General features: G+C 33.7%; 2 protein-coding genes across 2 annotated transcripts; one reads left to right on the top strand and one right to left on the bottom strand.

The window, feature by feature from the left end:
- Positions 1 to 1250: 1250 nt before the first annotated feature.
- Positions 1251 to 1970, bottom strand: LOC132281061 (secreted RxLR effector protein 161-like). Its single transcript, XM_059782798.1, has one exon. The coding sequence runs from the start codon at positions 1968 to 1970 to the stop codon at positions 1251 to 1253; it is 720 nt and encodes a 239-aa protein (XP_059638781.1).
- A 5979-nt stretch (positions 1971 to 7949) lies between these two features.
- LOC132281062 (protein NRT1/ PTR FAMILY 5.5-like) lies at positions 7950 to 10897 on the top strand. Its single transcript, XM_059782799.1, has 4 exons — positions 7950 to 7974; positions 9104 to 9322; positions 9529 to 9982; positions 10306 to 10897. The coding sequence occupies exons 1-4, from the start codon at positions 7950 to 7952 to the stop codon at positions 10895 to 10897; spliced, it is 1290 nt and encodes a 429-aa protein (XP_059638782.1).
- Positions 10898 to 14754: the final 3857 nt, after the last annotated feature.

The raw sequence follows: 14754 nt of genomic DNA on the forward strand, positions 1-14754 counted from the left end.
AAATGTACTATCAATGGTTCATTTACTATACAAAATAAGTAAGTAAAACAAATTTCATCAATTTATAGCCATTGTATGCTTTCCACAGATAATCTATGTGTCATGAAACTCCTTGTGTTCGATATACTTAATCAATATGGTTTGCTTAACTTCCCAATGTGATGACCTGAATTTTTTTGTCTTTTTAATTTAATTATTTTATTATCTTTTTAGTGGGTGTTTTTATTTTATAATTAGCTATATATATATATATATATATATATATATATATATTATGTATGTCTGGTGAAGAATGTGGAAAGAAGTGGGAATTAGATTTGGATTGTTAGCTATTTTATATATGTATATATATATTGTGTCAGTCGGATTAAGAGGAGCAGGAGCTGAATTGAGATGAGAGATGAAGAAAAAGGTGTAATAATTTAGTAGGTCCCACTAATGAGACTTGTTGGCTACTTTTTCTCTAGTTTTGTTCACGTGGGTTTGGAGTAGCTTTTGGTATAATAATGATGAAGATATAAATGATGGGTTCAGGCAGACCACTTTTTGACTTGGTTTTTTATTCACATGGTATTATTTTGTGGTTAGCTTTTGTGTGAGGAGTCAGTGCAATTGCCTATTTAATGTGTTGTGTTGTGAATGAAGTTGAGGCAGAGAAGATAGAAAGAAACAAAGTGAGTTAAGAGAGATGACAGTGAGTGAGTCGAGGGTATGTAGAGGTGATCTTGGAGCTCGAGGCTTTGATGATCCAGTGGAGAATTATACTTGGTTCTCTATACCTTGAATGGTATGGGGAGGTTTTGCTTCAAATGATTTTATTAAATGTTTTCATGAAATGCATATGTATTTTGTTTATACTCACCTGTATATGTTTATTTTGTGAAGCTGTTTTATTAAACCTCCATGAAATTTTTGTTATGGTTTTTCCTACTGGGACTTTTTGTCTTACCACCCTCCAGTTTCAGGTATTGAAGATGAACAGGGATTGCTAGATTCGGGCTTAGGCTGAAGAGTCGGCGTTACAGGATTTTATTTTATTTATTTGGAGAATTTTTTTTGTGTATTTGAGGAAATTGATTTTTGTATAAAAGAGGGCATTTTTTTTGTGATCCATGGTGTATTTTGATGTATCTGATTTGTATAAATTGAGGATTTTATTGGAAAATTTGGGGTCGTGACACCCAAAAACATAATCTAGACTCTCAAGATATGCATGAAAATCCTTTCTAGACTATGTCTTTACAATGCATCTAATCAAGACAACAGACACCAATAGATTTCCTAAAATGAGAAAACTTAGGAACCTCTAATGGTTTAGTGAGAATATCAGCCAAATTCTTATCAGTATGCACTTTTTCCAAAGACACGACATTTTGTTCAACAAGTTCCCTAAGAAAGTGATGTCGAATGTCAATATGCTTAGTCCTTGAATGCAAAACTGGATTATTTGAAATATTAATTGTATTAGTATTATCACAAAAGATAGAAATAGTACCTTGATTAACTCCATAATCCAGAAGTATTTGTTTCATCCAAAGCAATTGTGTGTAACAAGTGCCAGTATCAATGTATTTAGCCTCACAAGACGATAATGATATACAATTTTGCTTCTTGCTGCACCATGAAACAAGATTAGTACCAATATAGAAACAACCACCTGAAGTACTCTTTCTATCATCATTGTTACCAACCCAATCAGCATCAGTATAGCCTGCAATCTCAGAGTTAGACTCAGAAGAATAACGCAATCCACAATTCAATGTGCTATTGACATAACGAATAATACGCTTAACTGCAAGAATGTGTTGTTCTCTAGGATCAGCTTGATACTTAGCATAAACACCTACACTAAATGAAATATCTGGCCTGGTTGCTGCCAAATACAACAAGCTACCAATCATACTCCTATACAAGAAATGATTAACCTTCTTAGGATCAGAGTCTCTATCCAATTTGGATGAAGTATTCATAGGAGTTTGAATATGCTTTGAATCTTTCATACTAAACTTCTTAACTAGCTCCTTTGCATACTTTGATTGAGATATGAAAATCCCATCATCAAGTTGTTTCACTTGGAGACCTAGAAAGAAAGTCAGTTCACCAACCATGCTCATTTCAAAAGTTTTACTCATATCTTTAGAAAAAGTATGAACAAGGTTATCACGTGTAGCACCAAAAATAATATCATCCACATATATTTAAGCAATAAGAAAATCTTTTCCTTTCCTAAAAATAAACAACGTTTTATCTGCTCCTCCTCTTCTGAAACCCTTATGCAATAGATAAGAAGTCAATTTCTCATACTATGCTCTAGGTGCTTGCTTTAAATCATAAAGTGCCTTTTTAAGATGAAAAATAAAATCGATCAATAAACCTTTTTGGTTGTGCTACATAAACTTCTTCTTGCAAAATATCATTTAGAAAAGCACTTTTAACATCCATTTGAAACAATTTGAATTTAAAGTGACATGCAAAAGCAAAAAGAAGTTGAATAGACTCAAGTCTAGCAACAGTTACAAAAGTCTCATCAAAATCAATTCCTTCAACTTGAGTGTATTCTTGTGCAACTAATCTAGCTTTATTTCTCATCATAAGACTATGTTCATCAAGCTTATTTTTAAAGATCCATTTGGTCCCAATGATATTAACATCACTAGGTCGAGGCACTAATTCTCAAACATCATTCTTCACAAATAGAAGCAATTCTTCTTGCATAGCCATAAGCCTGTTAGAATTTTGAAGAGTTTCATTAACACTTTTAGGTTCAAACTGAGTTATGTGATATGAGTGAATTAAATAATCTACAATGCATGAGTGTCTTACCTCATCACGGACTGCACTCCTAGTATTATGCTTATCCCATGGACCTATCACATTGTCAATTAGATAACTCAATCTAACTCTAGAACTGCTAGATGTGGGAATATCTAGAGATGGTGCAGGAATTCCTATAGGTTCATCAATGGTAACCTCTAATTCCTCGTCTTCATCTTTTTCAACCTCTTCACCTTCTCCACCTAAATCCTTAACTCTTTTTTCTTCATGAATTGTAGGTCATTTCCTTTTTCCAGCAATTTCAAAATGAGTTTCTTCTTTATCAAGTTGAGAAGAAGTTATCTTAGATTTTGTATCATCAAATACAATATTTATAGACTTCATAACCACTTTGGTTCTGAGATTAAAAACCCTATAAGCCCGACTGGTTTGTGAATAACCTAAAAACACACTTTCATCACTTCTAGAGTCAAATTACCTAAGTGTTCATTATATCCAAAGACTCTAAAGTATTTAAAAGTGGGCTTCCTATCATACCACAATTCATATGAAGTTTTGTTAGTTCCAGGCCTAAGATAAACTCTATTTACGATGTGACAAGCAGTATGTACTGATTTAGCCCAAAAGTGACTTGCAATCTTATTCTCCTAAAGCATAGTATGAGCCATACCTGCAATTGTCCTATTTTTCTTTTTCACTACACCATTCTGTTGTGGTGTTTTAAGTGCTGAAAATTCATGCTTAATGCCATTCTTATCACAATATTCAATAAACTCCTTAGGTTCGAATTCACTTCCATTGTCGCTCCTAATTCGATTAATTCGATATCCTTTCTCATTTTGAATAAGTTGGAAAATAAACCTGAAATTCATAAAAGTATCAGATTTTTCTCTCAAATATGCAACAAAAGTAAACCTAGAAAAATCATCAACCATAACAAGCAAATATTTTTTTCCTCCAATGCTATCAGGTATTATGCGACCCATCAAATCCATATGAATCAATTCTAAAGGTCGAGTAGTGACTTTATGAATAAGTCTCTTATGTGACACTCTAGTTTGTTTTTCTAACTAACATAGACCACATATTTCATTTTTAGGCATTTTCAATTTAGGTAATTTCGAACAAGATCATTGTTAGACAAATTCACTAAATCATTATAATTCATATGTTCAAATCTTTAATACCATAAAACAGCCTCATTAGTAACTGCATAAAAACACATAAGTGAAGGATCTGAAAACACAATATAGCAATTATCATAAATTCTAGTTCCAAGATGTATTCACCTTTTTCATTAGTTACAAGACGCCTTTATTGAGTAAAATTGACTTGAAACTCCTCATAATATATTTGACTAATACTCAACAGATTAACAGCTAATTAACCTTTAACATATAGAACATTTTTTAACTTCCCAATTCCTGAAAATTTGATCTTACCTTTACCACTTATAATAGAAGCTTTACCATCACCAAAAGTAACAGTACCAACTGAGCATTCCTTAAAAGTGGTAAACAATGTTCTATCTCTTGTCATATGCCTAGAGCAACTACTATCAAAATACCAACCACATGGACCAAGTGCTCTAAGTGCAGTGTGCATGGCAAGACACTTAAAATTCTCTTTTTTTTTTTTTTATCCAAACAATTTTAAATTCATTATGCAATGATTTCCCTATTGTTCTAAGCAAAGTGTTACAAGGCTCAACAATCATAATCTTCTTCTTCCTTAAATTTGAACTCTCTAGATTTTTCAATTTCTTTCCTAATTCAATTTTTCTTTTCTGACTTTTATACTTGATATGCCCTTTTTCACCACAAAAATGACATGTTGAAATAAGTTTAGGAGAATTAGAAATAACACAAGACTTGGTTTCAACTTTCACAAAAACATTTTTAGATTTTTGTAAATCCTTTGAAGTTGAAGCCAAATCTTTGTTACTACAAGTATTCTCAACTACTCCTTTCAACATATCAATTTTGTAAGTGTTACTATCAACTTTCTGAAAAGACTGTTTTGATTTAACAAATTCAATACTCAAATTATTAATTTTAAGTTCCAGTGATTTATTAAACAAATTTATCTTCTTAAGTCCTTTTCCAGAAAATCAATTTTATGTAGAAGATTCAAATTCTTATAGCCAATTTCTTCCAAATTTTTATTAGAGACAGAAACTTCTAACTTATAAATATCTCTATCAAGTTCCGCAAGATTTAATTTCTTTAACAAATTTTCAAAATTCTTTTTAAACTTGGACTTCTCAATTTGCATGCTTGTGATAGACTCAAAAACAGGAGTTAAAGGCAACACATCAACAGATGAATTTTCAGACATGATGCAAAAATCAATAATAAATCAACAAATATGATCAATTCTATATATCGAGTAAGCCGCTCTGATACCAAATTGTGAAACAAAGTTACGTGGGGTGCGGAAATATTCAATTGATTTTAATTGTGATTAACTCATTTAATGACCTAGATATGATTATTAGGTTAACTTGCTCAATTTATGATTGATTAAATTATATGATCAATTTAAACATCCACAATCACAAATATATGAAAAGTAAAATAAGTTAGAGTTAGAGAGATTGCACCAGGATTTTAGCGAGGAAACTCTAGTTGATAAAATACGTCAACTTTTTGCATGAGAAAAACCTCGTGGACTATGCAGTCCAAAGTAAACCAATCCATTATATTTGAAACAAAGTATACCGAATTTTGACTCTGGTTCACACCCTATCGTTCTACACCACACCAACCGCTAACGATCCTCTGGCTTTGCGACTCCCTGTCCAACAGCAACTTGATCTCAAACTTATACTTGATATTTGTAGAAGAGTAGCAGGTAGATCAGACAGCACTCCACGAATGCTCCAACCCTTCCAAAGTGTGACTGCGTTTACTTCTGTTCTTCAATATCTGAACTTGATTGTAGAAGAATTAAATTCTGTTGATCATCCGGAATATCTGAATCTTCAATACAGCTCCAATTTCGATGAGATAGAGAACAACACAGCTAAATCACTCATGAATATATATTTGTACTTTCAAAAATAAATTCAGAATAATCAGATTTGATTTTCTGAGTTTTTCTCTCTCAAAAAGGCTTTCTCAAAATATAGATTGATTTTCCCTAAAGTCGTGAATAAACCAATATATATGATATGGTTTATATAGAGTTTTGAAAGTTCTAATCCCTCATAAAATATGATAAATTTCGTGCATAGGAGTTAGAAGAAAGTTGGAATCAGAAAGGAAACTTCCAGCAAAAAGGAAACTAAAATCCAAGTGCTGCCAGGAGACCTTGAACCGGTTTAAGATGGCCAGTAAAGAATCCCACGAATTCTTGAACCAGTTCAGCCCTCTTGAATCGGTTCAAGATGGCTAGTCTTGAAATTTTGCAATTCTGATAATGTTGAACCTGTTCGATAAATCTTAAACCAGTTTAAGATGGACAGAACGATGAATATTGTTTTCGAACCTTCCAAAACCCTTCCTAAATGTTCTTACTACCACTCAACCTTCTTAGAGCATTGTTCTCATCATCTCGGAGTGTGGTATATCATAAACACTTGACCTTCTTCAAATCCGCCTCCGATCTTCAATCTTCGAAATTTTGAATTGAAAATTTACAACTCGATCGGACTTGTTTTGTCAACGAAATTAGCCAATTACAAAATTTATATCTCACACTATTGTCTTTCTGTGAACTTATACATAAAAGATCATTAATGAATATGTGTTGTATCTTGAACTTCTAATGGTTGCACTTACACGTAGGGAGATCATACGACTTTAAAACAATATTTGCACGCCTCTCATTATTTAAGTCCGTTCTTTACTATATATTGTATTATTGTTTTCTTTTTTTTTTTCAATTAATTTCCATTATCAAATAATATAATATAATTGTGTTCATTTGTATTGTTGAATTTTATGAATTACATTTTGTTGCACAATGCCCCAATGCCTATATCATTTTTCATTAAATGACTATAATGACATTTCTTATTGAATCGTACTTAATCTATTTTTCTTATTGAAATAAATTACAAAAAAACAAACCATAATAATTTGACGATATATTCTCCATAAAATTTGCATAACCTTACATTTAATTTTTGAAATTAATTGCTTAAATTAAAATATTAAGTATAAAATTTTAAAATAATTTAAGTAGTTTCTTAATTTTTCATGAATATATTGCATAAAAAAGAACGTATTTTTTTTATTTAAGTAATATATTAATTTTTTATGAATATATTGTATGAAAAAGAATATACATTTTTAGAGTAAAAAAGTTTAAACGGGGTATAGTAAGTTTTATTATAAATAATAAAGTTTTAATAATAAGTTAATTATTTTAGAAAATGATACTTACAAATCTATTTAAATTTTTTTTTTTCATTTTAATGATAACTTGATAGTAATAATAATAAAATTAAGGTAAAATAAAATAATTAATATTTAGATAAGAAAAAAAACTAATTTAATAATAAATGATAAATTTAATGAAAAATGGAATTGTCCTTAATTGTAATAAATTAATAGTTGAGATAATATGTGATTCAAAGATGTTATTTGTAAAAATGTAGTAATTCAAAGGGGTTTTTTTTTGCATTTTATCCCATTATTATTATTATTATTGGCACAACATATACAGATTTCAATATTGATGTTACCAGAAGCTGTTATGCTTTGATGCTCCATTTCTTCATTAAAAAAGAAATTGTTCATTGACTCGATGTCAACGCTCTTTCTTTTATTGGATTTATGCGTATAATGCGCTCTCTATATTAGACTATCACTCACATTCTCTCTCTCTCTCACACACACACACAAATTAATTTCTTCTCTCATACTTGACATTGTGTCTGAACTCCTCGATCTCATATCCAGAGGTATTAGTCTCTCTCTCTGAGTAAACTATATTTCTAGACTTGGAGGTTATCAAGTTGAAGAAGATTGCCCAGTCTTCTTTTTCTCACCATAATTTTCAGTAAGTCTTCCTTTTATAGACTCACAAAAAAAGGATTTATTTAATTTATTTTTTCTCGTGATTGCTTTAGATCACTGAGAATTTACTTCCATTGCTTTTTTCTTTTCTTTTCTTTTTTTAGAATCTCCTCCCGCAGAAGGTGGAGTTGATAATAAGCTGATTGAAAAATGGTAACTTTTACGAGGATTAAAGGTAATTGAGTTGTCTCAATCATATTCATATATATATATATATATATATATATATATATATATATGTTGGTATTGGTTACACTGGATTAAACCATTATACTATCCACCGCCCAAGAGAACTAAGGAAAAAGGAAAGAAATTATAGTAGAGTTTTGCACTGTGTTTGAAAAATTAAATTCAGTTAAAACAAAACAATTCATTAAGTGATTTCAGTTTAGTTTCCAATTATTCAGAGTCCAACTTTGGAGCTTGATTGTCTGCTGAAATACCACAGGGTGTGTTCGGCTGCATAGAATTTGTGGAATTTCAAAAAAATTTAGTTAAATTTTTTTAATTGTTTTTCTTAAATTTCATAAATTCCAATTCCAAGGCTCTAATTTTATGCAGCGGAAAGCATCTTCAATCAATTTAGTCCCTTAGGTGGAAAACATTGTTGTGTGCGTTCCTCACACTTAGGTCGTCTTCATTGGATAGTGAAACTTCTTCAATCCAATATACATATGGTACTTTTCCTTTGAATCATTTGGCTAACATTCACGGACTCATACATTCATACTTTTGGTAGAACTCACCTCTTGTCTCTCTCACTGTGAGCAAATCATATAATGAAGAAAAGATTAAGGGGCTTTTTCTTATTACTAGTCCGCTGTGAAGCTAGTGGTTATGTGTTCTATTGAAAATTGCTAATCACTCCCTTGGTTGTCTGAGTGAATTGGTACTCACACACACATGCCTCCTCCACTGAGACTCGAACCCCTGACCTCTCTTTGAGAAGTAGGGGTTTGGTACCATTAGGTTGTTGGTTAGTTTGAGTGAATTAACCGGACTAGTTTAAAAATAATTCTTATGCAATTTAAATGTTTAAGTAAATCCATGGCAGGCCATATCGCGACTCTTTTTTAAGTCCGTACGCCATTCCCATTGATTAGTTTATACTGACTTTGTCGAGTCCGTTACACTGCGATCGTAATTCATACTATGAATCATGAGTATATCTAAATCTACCTAACAATCCCCATTCAGGGAAAAAAAAAAATTGCTAGCCAGTTGATTTCGGAGAGTTTAACCACTCTTTATATCACAACTCTTATTTTACTGCAGTTTGATTCATTGTTTCCTTTCATTGGCAGCTCTGATGTGGGCTGACATGTTAGCAGAGTATGTTATGTGGTTGATGATGACATACTTAACAAATGTTTGGAAGCTTAATTTCACGCATGCTGCTGCTGCCATTATAAACATTTGGGCAGGTGTAGCGTTCATAATGCCAATAGGCTTTGCCTACCTTGTAGACACCTTCGTGGGTGATTATGCAATGCTTGTTGGTGTCCAGTATTTCCTACAGCATTGTAAGTAATTACTCTTTGAAGATTCGATCTCCTGATTTTTCTTTTTGTTCAGAACTCATTTTTGGTTGCTGATGAAGTTTGCAGAATATTAAGGAAATACTAACACTTTACCCAAAAGAAATGAACTTGATTATATATATATATATATATGCAGGGGTTAGGCTTCTTGGCTATGTCTACGCCACCAGTTCTTTCTAAATCCACAGGTACCTGCAGTGCATACAAGCCAGAATGCATCGGTCTCGCACAAAAAATCCTCTATTACACTGCTTTAGCTTTGATAGCCGTGGGGATATCTGGTCACGCTGTCTCTTTGAATTCATTCTACACTGATCACATTACAGACTATAGAGTGTCACTTGGCATCTCTGCTGTGCTCATCATCCCTATAATTGGAGATGTTGTACTTCCAATTATAAATCCATGGTCAATCCTGTTTGGACTTCCGGCTATATGCACGGTGGTGGCAACACTTTTATTCTCGACTGGCTCGTGTTCATACATGATTAAATTGCCACAAGGGAATCCTCTCACAACTGTGTTCAGAGTTTTTGTGGCTTCTGCTTCCAAGATATGGCACCAATGCCCACAAAATGCTAGTGAACTCAATGAGTATTCTTCCATTAATCGATCAGTTATCCCTCACAGTAATGGCCTCAGGTTTTGACTCTCACACTCTCTCTTCAATATCAGATTCCCCAATAGTTTTCTTTCTCTCTCACATTTTGATCTATATTGAAAGAATTGAATCCTTTAATTACACCCCCCCAACAATTATATCTTTATCATACCAGCACTACCATGCTTTAATTGCTTTAGAGTACAGTAAAACAATAAAAGTACCCAATTAGTTATTTCTCTTAAATGATAATGTTCTGTTATTGAGATCGAAAACAAGAAGAATTGATACACGCACAACCTACAATTGTAGGTCTTCAGTTTCAGTTTCAAATTCACTATTGCAACATTAATGTTGAATGCAGGTTCCTATACAAGGCTGCAATTGTATTGCCAACCCTAAGTAGAGAAGAACAAGAGAAAAATAGATGGAGACTTTGTAGTGTTACAGAGGTTGAAGAAACCAAAATTGTTATTCGCATGGTCCCAGTCTGCATGAGCACCATTTTTTTTGGGGTGGTAATATCTATTGGAAAAACTTACTTTATTGTGCAAGCAAGCCACATGAACCGCAAGTTGGGACACAGCACCGTCCCTCTTCCACTATTTCTAATGTTTAATGTCCTAATAAACTATGACTTTGCAAAAAATACACTTACTGCATTATATTTCAAAATACAGAACTATTTTTTAGGTTCGGGATCAAAACGATATGGTCCCCCAACTGGAATTGGCGTAGCAATGGTATTTTCAGTACTATGTTGTATCACTGCTGCAAAAGTGGAAACTCAAAGGCACAATGCAATTAGGAGCCATGGTTTACTTGACAAGCCAGACGAGAAAATCCCAATGAGCATATTTTGGTTGCTTCCACAATTTCTCCTTCTTGGCATGGTTGATGGAATATCTGAAAGAAGCATTGATAAATTCATTGTGACTCCATGGGACGCTGTCTAAATTTTTTTACCAATGGGTTATTTGGTCTAGGAACCATGGCTAGTGTGCTTTCGGTACGGATGGTGGGGAAGGTTAGTGAGAAGGGAGGGAAGCAAAATTGGTTCCAGGACACCTTAAACAGGAGTCGTTTGGATAACTATTATTGGACACTGGCAGTTTCAAGTAGTGTCATTCTTGTGCTGTATATATTGGTGGCACTGTGCTACCCGTATAGAATCACCATCGATTCAGATGATGAGGAAGCGCTACGGAATGAAGATTCTGCTCAACCACCCGCCCTATGAGGATAACCCACAATGTTGCTGCTGTTGTGGCTAGATGCGGATATGCTGTATGATTTAGTAGCGTTCATTTATGTTGTATTCTGCAATTCAACTTCTTGTGCATAATGTCTCTTAAAAACACATAAAAATCAGTTGTTTCTCCCTGTAAATCCTGTAAAAGTGATGTGCTCCCAGGGGTGGAGCCAGCATAGGCCCGGGGGCTATGCCCCTTGGGCCCATGCTAGCCCATTAGTTTTAATTATAAAATGGCCTATGATTTATAAAGTTTTCAAAATGCCCCCCTAAAATAAATTTTTTCTAGAAAATGACCATTAATTTTTGTTACACATAAAGGCCAATAATTTATAAAAAAAAGTGAAAAATGCCCCCTGAAATAATTATTTACCCTTGGGCCAATTAATTTTTATTGCAAATAGGCTTATAATTTATAAAATTTTACAAAAATGGCCACTAAAATAATTATTTTTTAAAAATATCTTTAATTTTTTCTTTCTTTTCATTCTTACTCCTCTTCCTCTTCTTCTTCTATTTCTTCTTTTTTATATTCTTTTAAAAAAAAAGTTACATTCCTTTATTCAAACTATTTTTTTTTTCCTTTTCAAAGTTTTGTAATTAAATTTGTTACTAAGGTTGGTATTTTATGTTTCTATTTTTTTAAAATAATTATTTTTCAAATTATTAAATGCTATTATTCCCCCACAGCTTTATTTTTTGACTTATTGTCTTGCATCACTATTCGCTTGAAAAAAATATACCAAACACATTTAGTATGAATATTGAAGAATTTACAATGGTATAAACAACCATAATTAATTTGCTCTTCACATACCCAGCAGGCAATGTATCCCAGAGATTTTATGGAAGTTGATTGAGTGGAGAGGGTGAAAAGGTATTCTGGGTGCAAGTAATGATGTTTGATCTCTACTGGCAATTTGAAACATGATTTGTGCAGCAATATTCTGCACTCAAGACAAACATAAATTATCATCGAATTCTCAAAAGTTTGCATGCAAACAGAGCAAGACTGGTTAAATTTGTTCTTCATATCACAAATAATTAATGGATGGTTTTGGCCAAGATGTTGAAAATTATGATGCTCGTGATCTTCAGAGTTTGTGGCGAGTGTTAGGGAAGCGCATACAATGTCCAGCTCAAATGGACATTCAAAACAGCTGAAGAAGAAGCGCATTTCATGGTGGCCACAAGCATGGCACTTGTTGTCATCGGCGTTCGATCTTGAAAAGAACTCTATGCCCTTGAAAAGAGGTTGAGAGTGTGTTGTGAGTGGAAGGGGTGTTTGATCTCTAGTGGGAATTCGGAGCAGGATTTGTGCAGCAAGAGTTTGCATTCAAGTCACACGTAGATCGAATCCTCAAAAAGTAGCTTGCAAGCAGAACATGAACGATCAAAAGTCTTACTCATATCGCAGACCATCAAAGGATGGATTCGAATCTGGTGCACAGGACTTGCACTTAAAACGTCAATTCTTGTACGTTTGATCAAAGATTTGTGCATCAAGAGTTTGCTGGAACGTGTTTGGATTAAGGTTTGTGTTGGTCTAATACAATTGATCTTTTGTTCATGACCACGACCTTCATGGTCTCCTTTGGGTGTCAACCAAGCGCAAACGGCATCAAGTTGAAATTCACAATCACGAGTAGAACAACACAAGAAGAAGCCCTCGCTGTAGCTGCCACAGGCATGGCACTCCGTGCCACGTGTTTTTGACATGAGTGCGTTTTGGGGGTGAAGCGGGTGTATTATGGCTTATGGTAGTTCAGCACACGAAGAGTCGATGAAAAACCTGCACTTCTCGGAGGAGCAACGGTAGGCAGGACCGGAGATGCGTCTCATACAACCACGACAACTACCAGAACATGCAAGATCTATACATGGAGTCAAGGGATGTTCGTGGCTGAAATGTTTAATTTCTCCCATCTCGATCTTTCTTCACAATGCTTGAATGATTGAGGAAGGGATCCATATATGACGTGTATGTGTGTGGTCACACACACATGAACTTTAAAGTCATGAACATGGAGATGTTATGCGTTTAATTCTTTCCATGGTGCTTGTTTGCTGAAAAACCGTACTATACAAGTTGAGTGAGAGTCCATGTGCAAGGATATAATATTTTTTTATAAGAAAGTTGCGGACTAAGATCACCTCCAGTTGCATAGTGAAACCATTTGCTCCATTTGAAATAAGTGACTGAGAATGTGCCACATCAATTAAAAAAATTGGGTAATTAATTTTTTACCACCCATTTAAATAATATATTTCATATATATATAAACTTTAAATATTATTTCTAAAATACATTTTCTCTCTCTAAAAGCTACGACCATCTTCCTTTCTCTTTCTCTCTAAAAAGGAAGAAAGAAATAGTACCAATGGTGGTCTGAAGTGAAGAACGATGGTGAGGCGAAGAAGGAGTGAAGAACGGTGGTCTGAGGCGAAGAAGAAGAAGTGAAGATCAAAGGTCTGAAGCGAAGAAAAATAAGGGAAGAAGGAAGGATTGAGGCAAAGAAAAAGGAAAGAAGGAAGGTCTGAGGGTTAGGGTTTGAATTTCGAATAAACGAAGATGAAGAAAAAGGAAAGAAGGAAGGTCTGAGGGTTAGGGTTTGAATTTCGAATAAACGAAGATGAAGAAAAAGGGAAGGGAAAACGAAGAAGAAGGGAAGAAGGTTTGAAGCTAGGTTGGAAAAGTTGGGATAAGTTGGGATAAGTTGGGATGCACCTTCGGAAAATGTTGGGATTCATCATAGGAAAATGTTAGGATGCACCAGAACGGCGGTGAGGCGAAGAAAAAGAAGTGAAGAACGGCGGTCTAAGGCGACGAAGAAGAAGGAAATAGTACCATTTTAAATGGTACACCACCTTAGGAAAATGTTGGGATTCACATTAGGAAAATGTTGCGATTCACCTTAAGAAATTGTTGGAATGCACTTTACAAATAAGCTGGGATGTTTGTACGAAAATATTGGGATGTACTTTAGGAAAATGTTGTGATGCACCACTTTACAAATACTTTAGGATATATGTTACGAAAATGTTGGGAAATTGTTGTGCTGCAGTTGGGAAATTGTTGTGCTGTAGCAAATAAGGATAATTTGGGATACAGGTATAATTTTCAGATTTTATTTTCAAGGAAATCCTCTTATTTCTAAAAGAATGGCAGAAATAAAGAAATCGTACCTCTTGCTTCGATTTGGAGAAGTCTGATCTGATCTTCAATTTGGAAATAGAATGGCTTATTCTATCTCGAAATAAAGCCTGCTTCCTGTTTCTATTTGGAAAGAAATCAAAATCTATTTGGAAAGAAATCAAAACCTAAATTGGGTTGATTGATATTTTGGGAGAGAAGAAGAGTAGTTGGGCATTTGGAAATAGAATTGCTTATTCTATCTCGAAATAAAGCTTGCTTCTTGTTTCTATTTGGAAAGAAATCAAAATCTATTTGGAAAGAAATCAAATCCTAAATTGGGTTGATTGATATTTTGGGAGAGAAGAAGAGTAGCTGGGTGGTGGGATTTCAATCAAAATCTATTTGGAAAGAAATCAAATTCTAAA

Source organism: Cornus florida, unplaced genomic scaffold (genome assembly GCF_030987335.1).
Source record: "Cornus florida cultivar Cherokee Brave unplaced genomic scaffold, ASM3098733v1 CherokeeBrave_3.0.0_Hap2_Chr11, whole genome shotgun sequence".
Lineage (NCBI taxonomy): Eukaryota > Viridiplantae > Streptophyta > Magnoliopsida > Cornales > Cornaceae > Cornus > Cornus florida.